Source organism: Chelonia mydas, chromosome 13 (genome assembly GCF_015237465.2).
Source record: "Chelonia mydas isolate rCheMyd1 chromosome 13, rCheMyd1.pri.v2, whole genome shotgun sequence".
In the NCBI taxonomy this organism is placed as follows: Eukaryota; Metazoa; Chordata; order Testudines; family Cheloniidae; genus Chelonia; species Chelonia mydas.
In genome coordinates, this window is record NC_051253.2 from 11,616,488 (window position 1) to 11,635,127 (window position 18,640).

An 18,640-nucleotide genomic window follows, 5' to 3' on the forward strand; every position below is an offset into this window, starting at 1 on the left:
CAAGGCAAATCATAATGTTGATCCACACTGCACCAGAGTAAAGTGTGGCTTGCACTTGTGCATGGCTCAGATACAGGCTACTGATTTCAGAAATAAAGAAGCCATGCTATAATAGCCAGACTGATATGACATAAGTTTTTCCACCTTGAACAGTACAGCAGCTCATTTGTCCCTAAATGTAAACCAAACAAGTGAGACTGGCCACTGATCTCCACATTTGCTAACACCACAATGATTACTATAAAGTCATTTGTACTAAAGAGGAAACTGGTACCTGTTAGAAGCCAGTGATTTCTCAACACTGATGAGAGGGACCAGTTTGCACAGAATTATTTGAGACTCACTGAAAGAATTGATCTAATGCACAGTAAAGTCAATAGGAATAGGAAACTTTCCATTGATTTGAATGTCAGGTGGATCAGACCCTCAAATGTATCGGGTGAGGCAGAGAAACCTTGTTCAGGTTTGCATTCAGGCCTAATTTCTGTGCAGTAGCAAAGTGCTTTTAATTTTAAACCTGTGCATGTTATATTGCACTCAGCTATGCCACTGTGAGACTAATGTGCCTGTTTGATAAGTAGGACACAGGGTGCACTCTATAAGCTCTCTAAACGTCATGTGACAAGCATTTTCAATCAAAGAGTGAGTAGCTCTGTAACCTGATGGCTGTTCAGTGGGTTACTCAATGACCTGTAGGCAGTGCTAATGGGTTTGTATGATTTTTTTCTTTTTTCAAACCCACAATGTTTCTGAAAAATTAGTGTGAGGGTTTTTTGTTTGTTTTTGGTTGAAACATGAGGCATTGTCTTTGCTTATATAAAATTTACATGTTTTGTACCTTGCTGGATGGCTTCGGAGGTGTTTGAATGCTATACAATTACTTGAATTTGGCCAACTTTGTTGCTTTTGTCAGTTTATTCAACAAACTATTTCCGAGTCTCTGGCAAGCTCTAGATTATGTAAATTATTTTAATATAATTACTGTAATTCAAATACTTGAGAAGTCATTGTATTGTTATATACAGTTAAATGCTCACCAACGTACATATGGATACCTTTTTGATCAGTCATCTAAGTGGTTCTGATTTTGAAAGCAACCGCCTTGCATGCAGATAAATAGAATCGGTGTGAACTATTTATACTGATAAGGCAGCTCAACTGGGATCCACAAAATAACACAGATGTGTTCATTACACAAACTACCTATAAAGCATATACAATGTATTTAGTAATTTATGGCTTAGTGACAATTCTGACTCACCAGCACAGTCATAGATAAGTTGTAATGCAGACAACTAGAAGGGTGCTACTTAAATAATCTTCCTAGGATTCTTTACAGGAAAACTTATTGCAGAAAATAAGGTGTTTTAAATTAGGGCTGCTTTCATGGAAAAACATTCCAAAATGTGCACTAACAGTATGTATACTGTAGACTTCAATAAAACAGTAACAACTGACATGCTACATTTCTCACATACACCGCTTACCTAATATATTGCTGACACTATGCACAAACATTTACTCTCTAATATCAATTTATGCAAATCTGACATTTGTTCTACTGAATATTAACTTAGATTAAGAAAAAATGGCTCAATATGCCTATTCGTTATTTCTTAATGTCAATCAGAGGGTTCATCAGGCCACTTCAGATCCTTGTGAAAGGCACCTTTGCAGCTACTGATCTGATAATAACGTTCAAGTTCCAGTCCTGGCACAGATGATCTCCAGCCAATAAATCCTTGAGTTGTTTTAGGGATTGGAGGAGATGGGTAGACCTGAAATAAGAGTAAGTAAATAGAATTAAGTATATTTCTTGTTCATTTCTATTGTACTGCTATGCAACATGCTCTTTTGTATTCTAGTGTTGATGGAATGGACAATTTCTTTTCAAATAGCTCTTTTTTTAAAATGAAAATTGATGAATACTACTTAAAAGTTTAAATGAATTCTCTCTTTAAAGTGGTGCCAAGTATATGCTGTGCCATCCTGCATAGTACTGAATAACCTTCAACTTTTATTGAAATCAATGGAAGTTGATGAAGCTAAGGACCTTCAAGAGTTGAGCTAGCACCCTACCGCATTGAGCCCATAATACAGATGTCATAATTAAAAACCATCTAGAATATTTTGGGGGCCCATTCTACAAGCTATGTTGGAAATATTTTTAATAGCAATGGAAAATATTAAGAGGTTTTGGTTAAGTAATTGGTTTTGTTTGACCAACAGGCTTAAAAATTATTGCAATGCTTAAATCAGTATGTATCGAAGAAAATAAGTTAGTTCCAAAGGTAATAAACAAGAGGTAATCAGAAGTTAAAAGGAAAGCATTCCATTTGCCATCCAATCCTCAATTTTTATCAACATACATCTGATTTTTCAAGTTTTCTCTACTGTTGAAAGGCAACTTAAGCAAAAAGAAGAGTATGAAAATTAGCTTTAACTTCATTTGGCAGGAAAGAATTAAGTGTTTAATATATTTTAGATTATAGCTTCTCATCATTACCTTTGTTTAATAAAGTACTAGAGCCTTTGTTTGGTTTTCACTGTTAGAATCAAAATTTAAGCCGATGCTTTAATTGTTTCCCAACTATCAAATATTAAAATAATCTCTGGGTAGGTAACATTTCTAAACAAGGGAAGCAGACATTTTGGTACCAAATTGGATGTAAAATAGCTAAGAAATAATAGTTCTGAGGCCAAACACTGAAGATATTACTGACCAAGCTGGCTCTTGCATCAAGAACTACTTATCCTTTAAAGTCTGTTTCTAGCATAAAAGATGGTTATGCATCAAGTTAATCAGTAAGAAGGAAACAAAACAAAAGCCAGCATTCTCTGATCGCTGACTGCACTGCTTACTTTGGCTGAATCATCCCACTAAGGCACATTAGAAGTGCTCTCTGTTGTATCACTTTAACATCTGGGGACTTACTCAGTAGAGAAATACACAGTGAGAGAACAATGTTTCAGTTTATTCTTTTGCCAGAGTTGTTTTGCTTTGTTCTTTGGCCAAAACTGAAAAATGTTTTTGATATTGAGGTGGAGCATTTCCTTTGAAGAGATGATTTTCTATTGCCATAAATGCCACCCACTGAGCAGGATAATGGAGAAAACTATGTTCCACCTCTATTCTGCAGGAAAGAGAAGGGGAAGAGAAGGCCAGGAGATTACATATCTAACCCAGCCAAAGGAACAGACATGTTATTACTGTGCATTGCCATGAGAGAGAGCAAATGTGATAATTTCAAGTCACAGATTTAAAAAACATTAATATGGATCTTCATGTAAAAGGATGAACTGCAGCATAGATCCAACAAAAAGAAAAGGAGGACTTGTGGCACCTCAGAGACTAACAAATTTATTTGAGCATAAGCTTTCGTGAGCTACAGCTCACTTCATCGGATGCATTCAGTGGAAAATACAGTGGGGAGATTGATATACATAGAAAACATGAAACAATAGGTGTTACCATACACACTGTAACCAGAGTGATCACTTAAGGTGAGCAATTACCAGCAGGAGAGTGGTGGGGCGGGAGGGGGGGACATTTTGTAGTGATAATCAAGGTGGGCCATTTCCAGCAGTTGACAAGAGTGTCTGAGGAACAATGGGGGGTGGGGTGGGGGGGGAATAAACATGGGGAAATAGTTTTACTACACTAATTCTTGCTCTCCTTGGCTAATTCATATGTCAGAGGTCAAATCTGAAGCTCTGGCCTCTGTTTCTGAGCACACACCACTGGCTACTCATGCTAATCTTGCAGCTGAGTGCCCAACTGCTGAATTTGTCGTACACACTTTGCATGCACAAGACGGGTGCAGGTGCAATCGTGCCCACAAATTCCGGGTAGGTCCACACTGCAGCTAAGAAGTGTAATTCACAGCTCAGGCAGCTGCGTCTGCACTAGCTCTGCTTCAGCTAGCACGCTAAAAGGAGCAGTATGGTCACAGTGGCATGGTGGCAGCTTGGGTTAGCTGCCTGGGTATAACCCCCCCCAAGATCCTAGGTATGTACTCAGACAGCTCGCCCGAGCCGCCAATCATGCTGCTATGGCCCCAGTTATTTTTTGTGCACTAACTCAAGCAGAGCCTGTGAGAGTGTGTCTACCTGAGCTTCACACCTTCTAGCTGCTGTGTAGACATAGGTAAGCTTGGCTCTGACTTGAATATTTGGTCTTACAACACTGTTTAAGAATGTGAAGCATTAACAGCAGAAAGGGTGGCACTTTTTCAATTCTAACATTCTGCACTAACTTTTTCTTTAATTTTCAGTTATTTTGATTTTGGTAACAGTTTTGTTGCTTATTATTTTTGTAAATCCTTTAAAAAGATTTTTTTCCACCAGAAGGCGGGGTTTCTAATGGTACTTTCTTCCATAATATGGTATGCATCTTAATAGAGATGTCGTCTCTTGAACTAACCTCCCCTCCCATTGGCAATTGCATGACCCCCAGCTCACCTCCTGTTTCTGACTGTGTATCCTGCTCATTGGCAATTGCTTAATTGCTTACATGGCAGAGAAATATTAAGAAATTGAATGTATTGTTGGCTGTCTTTAATCTGAGCCAGCAGCAGGAAAGAAGAACAGCTAACACCATATCACAAGTCAGCTCTCAGCAGACTACCGGTGATCAGTGGATCTACTGCTATAAGGAAAAGGTTACAATAACCACACCAAAGGAGGAAGAAGAATTCACTTCCTAGTTACAGACATTGATGCAATGTTACAGCAGATTCTGTAATAGTACTGATTGAGACACAGGTGTTCATAGCCCTTTATAGATATACGAAACAGGAGCGCTTTCCCAAGGAAATGATGATATAAGGCCCTGACTTTAAGAAATCTGCCCATACGATCTTTTACTCTGGCACAGTTCTGGTCAGTTCAGTGGGGTGAAGTAAGTGTCTGTGGGGGTGGATGTCTTTGTAGGATTCGGGCTTATGGGGCTTTCAATCCTAATTCACACAAGTAGTCCCTTTGAAGTCTTGTGGGTCTCTGTAAATCCAACTATCTATTAACCTAGCAGCTCCCAAATGTCTTCTGTTGCTGCCCCCTTGAAAAGGATGGATCAGAGTCTTCTCACATCACAGGTTGGCACTGTTGCCACCATTTTTATTCTGCCCATTTTCCCTTCTGTTCTTTTCTGCCTTTTAATTTTTCCCTTCTCACGTGCTTTTATTTTTGCTTTGTTTTGTGGCTACTTGCTGCTCTTTTGGCTACTAAGCAGAAGATTGCATGAGTGGGGACATCCACTTGAAGTACAAACACTGTAAAATTGTGAATTAAACAATGTGCCAGGTTCCACTGTCAGAAACAGGTGTGTGTACAACTCCCACTGGCGTTCAGGAATATGAGTATCAATGACAAGCTATAAAACCAAATTGCTGAATCATCTGTTAGAAGATAGCCTAGTAGGAGTAGCAAGAAAATCTAATTTGTGCCACTAAGAGGGCTTAAAATAAATAAAATCCAGAAAAAAATGATTTATTTAAATAAAGACAGAGCAAGGATTCGTTTTTACAACGTTGTTGAAGTTGAAAAATGGCTCTTAAAAATGGGTTATGATAAATCTTGAAATCATTGTGAGATGGAGGTAGAGGGAAGCTTCCACTGAGCTCCTTATATATGCTACCCTCCTCCCCCACCACATTAGAAGACTGGTCTGATACTATATAAACCTTATGTTACACAGGAGGTTAAAGAGGAGGTGCTTTACCATAATAGTTGATTGTTGTACAGTGAAACCCATAGTAACAACCACATCAAAAGAGAAAATTCCCTGGCTTAAGCAAACCCTTTAAAGTATCCTCGAGGTTTCCAATACAATTTAGTCTGGCCTTTAGTGGAAGACCCGCCTCTACTAGGCGACTGACTTTTAGCACTTGGGTGGCTGCTTAGGACAGATTTAACCTACTGGTATATTGCCGTTTTTAAATCTATTGCCTAACCTTAATATATTTTTCCACTGGTGTCACAGGTCGGATTTGTAAATGTTCTGGAAGCTCTATCTTAGGCTTAGTGGGTTCTTTCTTTTCGTCTTTTATCAACTAAAAATAGAATACCAACATTAATCAAAATTAACACTTCAGGCTAAGAAATGTGTTGTCATAGCATTTTAATATCAGATATCTATACCATTCCCATCACTACGATATCTGTGCACTGTGTTCTTGGCACCCAATACAGGACTATTTATTATACAGCTTTGGAAGCTGTTCTAATGCACTTTTCAGTTTCAGAAAGAGCTTTAATTCTGAATTTAAGACAGGCTGAATCTTGCCGAACACCCTCAACTCTCACTTACTTCACTGAATTGAAGAAACCTGCAAATTTGTTTTGTGTGACAACAAACTAAAAATACATAATAAAAGTGCCAAATATATTTGTAATATACAATGTATAGTAATATATGGCATTAAACATATTGGTTAAAGCTTATATTGTGCTTTTCATCTTTACATTTCCAAGTGCTGTACAAAGGTGGACAAGCGTAATTTACCCTGTTTGTAAAGAAGGGATACTGAAGCCCAGAGAGCCAGATTTTCAAAAGTACACAGGCACCTAAAGATGTAGATGGACAATAGGACTTAGGTACCTATCCTTCTTAGGCACTTTTGAAAGTCCCATTAGGCACCTATATGCATCTCCAAGAGTTTAAGTACCTTTGAAAAGCTGGCCCAGAGAGATTAAGAGTCTTGTCCAAAGTCACACAAATCAGTGGCAGAGTTAGGGTGACCAGATGTCCTGATTTTATAGGGACAGTCCCGATTTTGGGGTCTTTTTCTTATATAAGCTCCTATTATCCCCCACCCCCGTCTTGATTTTTCACACTTGCTGTCTGGTTAGCCTACGCAGAGTTGGGAACAGAATCCACGTGCCCTGCCATCCAATCCATGCTCTAACCAATGGATCATAATATATAAACTTGCAAAGCTGCAAGCCCTTTGTTATTGCTGTTTGTGTTCACATTTTTTACAATTTGTTTTAGGTGCACTTAATCATTCTTTCAAGACATTCAGTACAGGAAAAATTATGCAGAAAGTAGTCTCACAGAGAAGATCGTGTCAGATAATCAATTAAGTGACTCACATTTTACTGAATTTAATATGCATCCTGTAATGTTTAAATATACAGGCCATGAACCTGTTCCCATTTAAACCAGTGGGAGGTTTGCCATTAAATTCAGTGGCAACATTAACCCTATTTCAGTAGAGATCATTTTAGCACATTGTAAAATTCCTTACTGAAAATTAAATTAGCTAAATCCTGGCCCTCCTTCCATTTTAAAAGCATCTCATAGACAAACAAAGGGGAAATATTCTCGTATCAGTGCATCTAGTTCCTGTCACCACCACTGAGAGTGATGTACGTCAAGAGGAACATTAGAATATGTGCAACAGACAAAGTACAACTTGTCATATTTTATTCTGAAAGAAACTAGAACTATCACCTTAAAAGAACCTCATTTGTTAGTACTCCTACAAACAGGGCTCCAAGTTATCAGTGCTTATCTACACTTATATGCTCCATTCCTGTTGTCTGCAAAAGATGAAGATTCTTTGGAGAAATACATTTTGCTTGTATGGCAGGGTGCCTTAATCAGTTCCTGCCATTCCAGCCCCAATTAGGGGGACTGGATTGGGGTTGGGTAGATAGCCTGATGCTTGCTTGGTAACAGACCACAGCTCCCTGCCTTGTTAGCAGGAGCTATAAGGCTGGGAGGAAGTGAGAGCAAAAGAGGAGGGTGGAGGCCAGGAGAGGAAGGTCCGGGTCCCGGTCTGTTGTTGTTGTTTGTTGTCGGCGGTGGCGGCCAGGTCTGTGGTAGGCTAAACTGTTGTAAAAAGCCTGTATATAGTTGGGAACTGGTGGTGGGGACTTGATCACAAATAAAGAGCACGGGGGTTGCACCAGCCTGAAGAGTCTCTGAGAAGAGGGGGAGAAGGGCCGAACTGGAGAGGCACAGTGTGCACCCTGTTACAGCTTGGCTTTCAATAATAATGATTCTAAACTGGGACATCTTAACTGAAAGTCATACCTAACTATTCTGGGTATACTATTCAAGTAAATTTCATACACAGGCTACATCAAATTTAGTTTTACCTCCTCAAAAGGTGTTGTTAAAAATCCCCATTTGATGGACCATTTCTTTGCAGCTTCAAACTCAGTTTCAACATGGTATTTCCTGAAGCAGACAGAAATTATGTTTAAAAAGACTTTCCCAGCTATTATCAAAATAAAAAAATCTAAAGTCACAAAACACAATTTACAATGATGAGAAATGTAAATTGTGAAATTGTAGTCCCCCAGCTTAAACCAAAAGTGTCTGTATTAAAAATTTAAGGCTAAAGAAGTCTGAGCCAAAGATCTTCTTATCAGGGAAAAATAAGACTGAATATGTCCCCTGCTAAATTAGATTCATATTTAGAATTCATCATCAGATGAAGTCTCAGAAACATAATCATTTGGGAATCCTGACTCAATAATACTGGCAGGTTTTGTTACAGTAGTGGCCATTAAGCCATGAAAAAACGATTGTATGAACCTGTCAATGAGAACAGACCTGATTTCATATTTTGTATGTCTCGATTAACCAGAGATACCTGTTAAAAGTGAACTACAGATAAAACTAATTTAATAAATGCACACCAAAATAACTATGACTATTGCTTAGACTTTAAGCAAAAACTCTTTTCCATTAAGAATTACTGGAGAATTTACAAAAGTGTTGATTTATTCTATTCACTGAGTGATAGTTTTTAAAGGTCCTCAACAATCAAACAACTTGATGAAATAAAAAGGTCTTACTTATAAAGGAACTTGTTATTGTATAACTCTGCTCAGAATCGCATTTACAACACTCCTTGTTGATCATTCATCTGTTTTTTTCTTACCTTAAGAAAAAGGACTTTGCTTGCTATTTTTCCCAGTTACTATTGGTACCTGCCACTCTACATCACACACATATATAAGTATATGTGAGAAAAATGGGTGTAACAAGAATCATACCAATGACCGTGGAGTGCTGAGCGTATTGATGAATGAAACACATATGTAGCCCACCTCACATTCATGTCTCATCTGCTTAGCTTTTCTGTTCAGAAGTATACTTGCTAGGGTTTTTTAAAATTAAAACAGGTATTTAATTTCATAGAGACATGAAAGCTTTTCAAGAGTTTTACATGGTATAACACTTATCAGGCAAAATCTGTCATATATATCCAGAGATGAGGGCAAATAGAGAAGGATGGGAATATTAACAAAGGCAGTGCTATATGTAATAGGCAATTTAGATAAATAAGTATTTATCAGGAAACCAGAGAGCTGGGGGAGGTCAGTGGAATCAGTGATGGGAGGAAATGAGGATTGGGATAGGGAAGGTCATTAGGATAAGGTCCTGGGAATGGGCATGAGAGGGGGCATGAGCTGTGCAATGAGTTTGAGGCTGCAGGAGGGGAGGAGTGGGTACCTGAACTGTGTCTGCAGGATTGGGCCAGGAGCCATGTGGGATGGGGTGAGCCATGTGGTAGGGTGTGTGTGCGTGAGGGTGGGGTTCTTCTGGGGGAAAGGGGTTGTGTCTAGAATTGAGGCTGGTATAGAGGCCACAGGGTGAGAGGAGAAGTTTAGGGGCTGAGGTTTTGGAGTTGGATAGAGGAGGTTGGAGGAGGAGACCCCAGCGGAGGGAGGAGATTGGGGTAGAGACCCAGGAGAGGGAGTCAAAGCAAGGGGTTGGGGGAGGAAATTCGGGTGGTGACCTGGGGTGCGGGGAGTTGGAGCGAGGGATTAGGGGGAGGATTTTTGGGTAGCGACCCAAGGAGGGGTGCAAGCCAGAGTGAAGGGGATGGGGGGTGGGAGAAGGAGATTCAGTGGTGACTCAGAGGGGGCACGTCAGAGCGAGAGGAGTGGGGGAGGCCTTACCAGATATTATCCTGAGCCACAAAGTTGAATTGCTGGGCGGGGTTGGTGCTTTTCTGTGCCATGGCTCCCCCCTGCCCCCACTAGTGCCCCCCCAGTGGCTGGGCTGAGCCCTCCGGCGGCTCCGGTACAGTCTGATGCCTGGGACTGAGCCAGCCTGGCCCTGCCCTTTGCCACCTCAGGTGTTGCTAGGAGACGGCGGCGCGTTCAGGCTTCAGGGAGGAGTGAATAAGGCCTGGCACCCGGTTCCCAGGCTACCACTGCCTCTCCCTATAACAAGCACCCTAGAGCCTGCTGCTCAAATCTCCCCTTTCCCCAGGGCCCCAACCCATAGCCATGATCCTCAATACATCTCGGCATCTTCCCTCCCCCTGCAGCACCCAACCTGCTCAGCCCTAACCCAGCTCCTCTCCTCACCCCCCACAGCATCCTGATCACGCCCAAATCCAGCTCAGCATCTTCCCTCCTCAACACACAGTGCCCCATCCCCAGTCCCCGCGCAACAGCCCTCCAAGCCCAGAGGCTGCTGATAGAGAACAGCATTTCCAAAACCGCAGGTCTCAACCCAGGAGTCACTGAGAGCTATAACCCCCACAAAAAGCCACCCCAAACCCACACACCACTGCAATCCATAGCCTCAAAGCCAGAAAGCCTGCAGTCCCCACAGAAAACCACTCTAAAGTCAGCCTTCCTATTCCAAAAACCATTGAGAGCCACCACCCCTTCCATGCCCCCAAACCACTGATAGGGCTCAGCGCCCTCCCAAAAGAAGCCTGAACCCCCAACCAGTAATCACTGTTAGTCATGACCCATCAAGGCCCACATTACCACCCTAAACTCCCAAATCATTCTTAGCACATGCCAGCCTTCCCTTTTAATTTCCCCAGAATATTGACTATCCTCTCTATCTCCCTCCTTTATGTATTTCAAAGGGAACAAAAATGTATGGCCATGCTTTTTTATTTATTATTTATATTGCAGTGGGATCTAGGAACTCCTGTCATGGACAAAGACCCCATTGTGCTAGGTGCTGTGCAAACATAGAACCAAAAGGTGAGCCCTGCCTCAAAGAATTTACAATCCAGCTAATGCAATCCATTGCCCCTGTAGTGTATATATCTTTCCACTGTTGGCAGGTACACCACCGCCACCCACCTCCTCAAAACATGGTGACCTCTGACACAGGTCTGCAAAACAATGCAATTAAGAAACATCAGGATTACTACTACTTAATTGTGGTGCTTTCTGAACGGCAATATAAATAGGTGTCCTCCAGGATCCAGCTAGTTTTTAGAAGCCTTTGGTTGTGCAAACATCCTGCATGCAACTATTAGATTTGCTAGTTATTTTCATTTGACAAATGGAATTTGATGCATCAGTCCATTGTCAAGGTGTAATCTGATAGGGTGTTTTCCCAAGTTCAATGGCCTGATTATTTATTCTGATGATCTTTCCTGCTGTTATTCTTCCCTCTCCCTGCTCCCCAACACTCTTATTAACAGACTTGTAATTTGACGTGTTCGCTATTTTACAGATGGTGTTTTTCTTCTCAACCCACCCAAGCCCTAAAATGTGCTCGTCTTTGTGAAGAGTGGCAAAAACAAAAATGAGGGACAAAGCAAAAATAGCAGAAGAGGAACCTTAAAGGTGTGTGTGGTGGGGGGAGACAATGGGGCTTTTTTGCTTCTTTATGATGTGTGAAGAAGTCCAGTAAGGATTGGTTTTGATTTTGAAGGTTTCCCCACCATTCCTTGTTTACATTAGAAAGTCTACCATGGAAAACTGTAATGATTAGAGAGTTAAATACCAAGGAAGTGAAACCAAATCATCTGAGGGGGAAAGGGGTTTAATTCAGACAATTTACACCTCTGTTTTTCACTTATTTTGTTAATAACTATTTAATGAAAACACCTGAGAGAAAAACTCACTTTTTTTTTTAAAGGATCCAGTAACATAGGCCCTTGAGATAAAGGCTAAAAAACTCTGTCTCCATTACCCAGTCATCCAATGAGTTCTTCAGCAAAAGAACAGGGAAGAGCATATTTGGTGATGATATTTCTAAGGTTTAAAAAAAAAAGGCAGAAAAAAGAAACTTTAAAAAATAAGTAGCTATGAAAACCACCTTTCTGGCTTCCTGTAGAAGAAGCGGGGGGGAACCCCCCTGCCTTTTTTTTTCTTTGCAGCTCACCTTTACAATGTTGCACAGTAAGAAATTCTTTTATGTATAAAAAGTTTACTACAGCCCTTCTTTCATGATTTGTTATACAAAATAATAGACAGTGAAATAGCACCATGTTTTTGTAGGGTGGAGATAGGTCCAGAAACCAGGTACATTAAAAAACATGGTTACAACTATAAAGAAGAAATAACTAAATGGTATGTAAAGTAGATGGGCAAATTACAGGCTGAGAATGAATTTCTGCAGTCGCTATTAGAATAAGGTTGTTGCAAATAATATGTAAACATATCTTTTTTTTTAGGATGGATTCTGCTTGGATTTAGTTCTTGGTTTTGCTGGGCCTGTGTACAGTGATCCTGTCTTGTGCAGGAGTTCTCAAACTGGTCTTTGAAGCTGCTTTTTTATTTTTTTTTTAACTGCGCGTGGCATCTCTGTCTGCATTGGTAGAAATATATGGAGTGGTTGCCTCACAGATGCTGGAATCTGCCATTGTGGCACAGTTTGCAAGATCAGTGCATTAGTTTATATGAAAGGATGCTGTCTGTTAGTTGTAGCCAGCTTTCCAGAGGATATTTTAAACTAATAATAAGTAAGCACTTTTTCTGAACCCTTCTTATATTTGTCCAATGTTTTATATTCAACCATAATCAAGTTTGCAGACCAGAACAAAATTTGGGGTGTGTTAGGGGAGTAAAAAAAAAAGACATAATCAAACTACAACATGAGTTGGAAAGAGCAGTTGGGTCTGCAGACAATGGGATTGATATTCAACATTAATAAATGTAACTTATACTTAAGGAGAGGAAATAAACTGCAGTTTTAAAAAGTTAACAGTTGCCAATAGTTACCACGGAGTGATGTGTGAGATTACTAATTTCCCCTAATATTTAGAATAGGTGATATCTGTGGGAACCATTGTATAGAAAGGACATAACCAAGTAGCCACATCCATTGTGGTAGCAATGTTTCATAATTATCTCTTAATATTGCATTTTCCATGCATACTTGCTGCAGAGAAGGAGTGGAACTGGTTTAGAAGGTTGGAAAGGGAGATATTTGTAAGAGAGGGAGAGAGGCTGGGAACAGGTATTAATACTTGGTGGTATGGGCCCCATGATGAGGGCCTTACATGCTAATTGCACTGCCTCCTCTCTCCACTGTGGAATATCAAAGCTAATTTTGATTCCATTAGGAGTCTAGTTACAGGCTGCTGAGCTGAATTCACTTTGGGCTAATGGTGCACCAGCACTGAGGCTCCCCTACTACAAGCTGAAATCACTGAGTGTTGTGTTAAGTAGTGGGGGAGCCTGAAGATATATTGCGGAGTAGTTTGCGGGGACGGCTGGCAGAGCTGAGCGGCTGGTGGAGCAGAGCAGTTTGTCGGATGCTCAGTGGTTTGTGCTATCCCAGGAATGTGAGTTCAATCCTTGAGGGGGCCATTTAGGGATCTGGGGCAACTATGGGGGATTGGTCCTGCTTTGAGCAGGGGGTTGGACTAGATGACCTCCTGAGGTCCCTTCCAACCCTGATATTCTATGAATATCTTCATCTTTTATCTTAAGAATGTGCTAAAATTTGTTTACAACTTCACTGTGTCTTTCTTGCTAATACAATATATTTGAAATAATCTGATGGAAAGCTGACGTATCCCCTGGGGCTTTAGTGAGTCTTATGTCACAAATAGCGGTGCTTCCGTAAATTCAAGGTATTATTGAATCTAAATTAGCTTCTTTTTAATAGGAAGCAAATAGTAAAATACTCTCCTATATTTTAACTGATAGACTTGGTTTAAATCTGAACATGCAAGTTTGTACCAAGGTTAAGAATTTTACAAGAATGATATTTTAATTTTTATTCAATTTGTAATAAGACCTTTCACAGATGCTGTTTATTATCTTGGTAGGAACCAACTTGCTAATATGTCCAAGGTCCAGAAAGCTAGCCAATCAATATCTGCAATGATGGATCTTAGTTCTTATTTAATAATTTTTTAACTAACTAGCCTCCAATTCCTAGATAGTTTTGGTAAATATAAAAAGGATCTTACTTCTGGTATCTGTAATGGGAAATACGTAGGCCTTTTGACAAACACAATGACTTTCCAAAATATTTTTTTTAATATTGTTTTGTTTTTTGTAGGTGTTATTTATCATGGACTACAAACTTCTACTGGAAGGTTTGAGAAAGAAAGGACTCAACATACTTTATGGTTATATGTGGGAACCCGAGAAAATATTTACAGATTGCAAAAAGTTCACTGTGTTCCAGTATATTAATATTTTTGGCCCTCTACCAATTTTTCAGTACCGTTTTTCTTCTTGCAGTTGCTTTATAAAACATTTCAACAACAAATAAAGCCAACTGGCTCTTTCCACTAATGTGCTTGAATAGTTTTCCTCCTTTTTGTCTGAAACCTGTTTTGTGCAATGAATTGTTAAAGCTTAATGTAGCTTTTTCATGCCATGCAACAGGTTTTTATTCATTCTGTAAAATGAATGCAGAGAGGGTTTAAAACTAAACTTACCAGTTTACAAGCAACATATTTGACTGTTTAATTGCCAAGTTATTTTTTTCCTAGGGCAAGGGATCTAATGGCCTTGAATACAAAAAGACTGTAAACACCTTCAGTAGTCATTTAGATGTACAAAAGAACTTTTATTTGCTTAGCAGAAAAATAAGCACCACTCTGTACACCCAAAATAGCAGTTATTATTGCTCTTTGGGGTCTCAAAAATCTTTAAACTACCTAAAATACAACAGATAGCTCACTTGCACCTAGCCGCCTGATTCTATACGGTGTCTAATTATCAATTAGTTCAGCAATTAAATTGGTTGAGTCTCCAATCACACTCAGAAAAGCTTACTCTTTGTCCTATTTAATTAGCTGCTGCTGTTTAGTCACATTTATCTCCTGGAACCCTCTTAATGTAGTCTATGCCACTTTATGGGCAAAAAATAATCTTTTAATGAAAACAATCAAAATCAGAACTTAAATTCTAATGCACAATAAAGGAATTGCTTTAATTCTCTGTCATATGGAATGAAACTTAATATTTGAATATTAATACTAAATTTAGCAAAAAAAATTCTTGTCACCATTATTGAATGGAATCAGAGTTTTCAGACATGAGAAAGCAGATGTAAAACATGACTATAGGTTTTAGGATTTTCATAATATCCACAGTTTAAAAAAAATCCTCTCTTTTACATACATTTCCCCCCTCCAAGACTGTGCAAAAGTATGAGTGTACTTGTGAACATAATTCAAAAAAGATGGGACTGATTGTCTTCAAGATCTGAAATCCATTTATAATGTTTATCCCTAAACTGACGCAAACATACTGTATTTGATGCTTTGTATATTATTCATTGGGGAAAAGAATCTGAAACTCATACACGGGAGTCTTCTGTGAGATAATCTGTTCACTGAAGTTATATGCCATGACCAGGGTTCATCTCACATGGACTCTATATAAGTAGCCCATAAGTACTATTTATGAGTGTATTCACTCCCACCCAAGTGAACTGAGATAGATGATTCTATTGTATACCTTGCACTCAAGTAGTACAGATATAGGCATAAAGTATTTTTCCTTTTATTGGACTCTAAAGTATCTATTCTGTAGTTTTCATCTTCAGTTACAAAACCGGGCTTCTTATTTATATCTAAGATTGGGTTCCCAATGTCAATATTACACCATATCATCAACTGAAGAGATTTGACAACAGTTGCTATCCTTGCCAGTAGAGACAAGAGTATTACCGTGGATGGCTTTCATCAGAGGTTAGTAATGCAAAAGAAAAGTTGTTATAAAAGGAACTTTTGAGGGTCTTTGTATTTTGCTAGCTCTTAGTCCATCAGTACTTTGAATTATTCAGGAAAAAGTGAAGTGGCAATTATAGGGCTAGATGTTTCGCCCCTGTTTTAGTTGCTTTGTGCTGCGCATGTTGGAAAACTGCCTTAAAGGGGCAGCTGAGAATCCCCTTATATAGGGGAAGCCTCGGGTGTTGTAAAGATGAGTTGTTTTACTTTCCCCACAAGTATAGGTGGTATGTTGGGAGTAGGGAGGGAGTCTGTTGAGGGCAGGTGAACACGGAACTAGAGCTCACAGTGCTCTTGTGGATCCTGGTCTGGCAGAATAGTTGCTATGAAACTTTCCCACCTGGTGCAATTTAGAGGAGCTGTTAGACCATAAATTACACTGGGGATTGTTTCAGCTCTTGGCAGATCTAGGATTGGAGCATCATAAAGGTGGCTTAGAGACATCCTCCATCCATCCCCATTTTTCATGGCAAAATTGTATGTGCTTCATGACCTACTGTGCTAACTCACATATATATTGTGAACAAAATCCTAAAATTGAAAATATATGAGAATATTTTTCATCTCTACAGCCTAGAATTGCTCAAGGTAGGAAGCATGTGTCACTAAGAAAAAGCTTTGAAGTATGTGTTTGTCTTTGACATTTTTGAAACACACAATAGTAATTCTAAAGATCTGTTACAGTATCGGAGGTATGTTTTATACAGAGAGTGGCAGGACTTATGTACAATAGTTCTCTCTCTCTCTGGCTCTATATATCATCAGTCCAGGGGTCAGACATTTTTAATTTTTTGAAGGCCTCCATTTCAAACTATGGAGTTAGGCACTTCAATGTATATATAGGCACCTAAAAAGAGGCTTGATTTTTAGAGGCATTGAACATCCCCAGCTCCCACTGAAGTCTGTGGGAGCTGTGGGTGTTTCTGAATATCAGGCGACTTATTCAAGTGCCTAAATATACATTTAAGTGTCTACTTTTAGGCAATCGCATTTCAGAGTGTTTACCATTGGCAGTTCTGTGCCTGTTGCTGTGATATTGTTTGGGTTGCTAACAGCGTAGGAGACTAAGAAAAGAGATGGTACACATAACTTCAGCCTGTTTTACTAATGTTTTAACATTACTGTTTCAATTTAGGTATCTTAAATGGTACAGTCTTCGTTATGATTACTACGATGTTTTTGAAGTAGACAAAATCCTATTGATGTTATAGACTGGTGGTTCCAATCCACTATAAGCTGCTAAGACCTGTCATGTCATGAATACATTAATTAAAGTATGGAATATCCATTTTAACAATGGTCCCCAATGGTGTTGTTGGAACCATTAGAGTTTATGGTAACATTTAGAGCTGTCACCATCCTAATGTGACTGTAATGATTCCATTGCTTTGAACAATGTTGTCTTCACTTTCTCAATGATTGACTGTTCTTTTGCTGTCCATAAAATGACACTGACAACAGCAGTCTTTTGCGGGCTTTCATGCTGCTGAAGCTGGAATAATTTTAAATTGAATTTGGACATAACTGTTGCAATTTCCATGGATACTTCAGAGGTCACATCGGCATACTAGATTTTGGCTCTTACCCCCAGGGGGGTACACATATCTATAATCTGGCTGACAGAATATCCATGTGTAGCACCCCCAAAGAAGATTATTTCTTCAAACAGCATAGGGGACTCTGCATATGTGTACCTTTGCATGAAAGCATGGCCCTTGACTCTTCAACCCTATCCCCGAACACAGTTCCCAGATCCTGTTGCAAAGAGTCTGCATAATGGTCTCACTGAGATTTGAAGGAACATGGGCAGCCAACTTCCAGCCTGTGCTTGGTGAGGATTATTTTTGTCGGTGCCTACAGGCATCACTTACAAGAATATTGCTCATACATGCTGGAGTACCTAGGCATAAGAGCATGAATTAAGGATGAAGTGAGAAGATTTAGCTATGAATTTGCTGAATTATATGGTTTGATATCAAACTCTTAATGTTATTTCAAAGTAGTTTTCTGTGTCTCATACAGTGCAAGTTTCAAATCAGGAGAGAGTTACCTTTTTTTTTTTTGGCATGTTAGTCAGGGAGTCTAAGACATTTTAATAGCTTTCATATTCCACTCTTCAAATATATTATTGCAGCACAATAGTTTCTTTGCATGAGAATTGCTTAAATGATTGAAAATGGATTGAAAAATATATTTCAGGTTTTAATTTTATGCACAGAACTTTAATGAGCAGTGCCCCTTAGAGACTTGCTGTCAGTTTAACATATTCACAATAATCTCAACACAGATGTTATTCCATCTAAATCCTTTTAGAGGGAAGAAACTAGTAATTTTTCCTTGGAGGATGTCAGAAAATATATTATTGTTGAAATTACATCTTGATCCCAGAATGCTACGTAAAATATCATTGCTAGGAAGAATAAATAGCACTTTGTTTCTGAAGTAATATGCATGTGAAACTTTTTTTTGAGTCTCCTGTAAATGTAAAAACAAGTGATCTTCATTTTGTTAGTCTCATACTGTTTTGCTTCCCTTGTAGATAATCATAGGCAGTGATGGATTTCAGCATCTAATTTTCCTCTAATTTAAGGAAACATTTGTTATTAGCTTCAGATTTTCCTACCCACAAATGGCACCTGTAGCATGGTGAAGTTATTATCAGCCCTGTCTAGATATATCTCACTGGGCATACTTTTGAGCAAGTAAATTAGAAATATTTGATA

At 39.2% G+C, this 18,640-nt stretch overlaps 1 protein-coding gene across 1 annotated transcript; it reads right to left on the bottom strand.

Moving 5' to 3' along the window:
* Positions 1–1,622: 1,622 nt before the first annotated feature.
* Positions 1,623–9,980, bottom strand: C13H20orf85 (chromosome 13 C20orf85 homolog). The gene is made up of 4 exons (XM_007059858.1): positions 9,919–9,980; positions 8,104–8,185; positions 5,952–6,050; positions 1,623–1,778 (listed from the first exon to the last, which is right to left on the bottom strand). The coding sequence occupies exons 1-4, from the start codon at positions 9,978–9,980 to the stop codon at positions 1,623–1,625; spliced, it is 399 nt and encodes a 132-aa protein (XP_007059920.1).
* Positions 9,981–18,640: the final 8,660 nt, after the last annotated feature.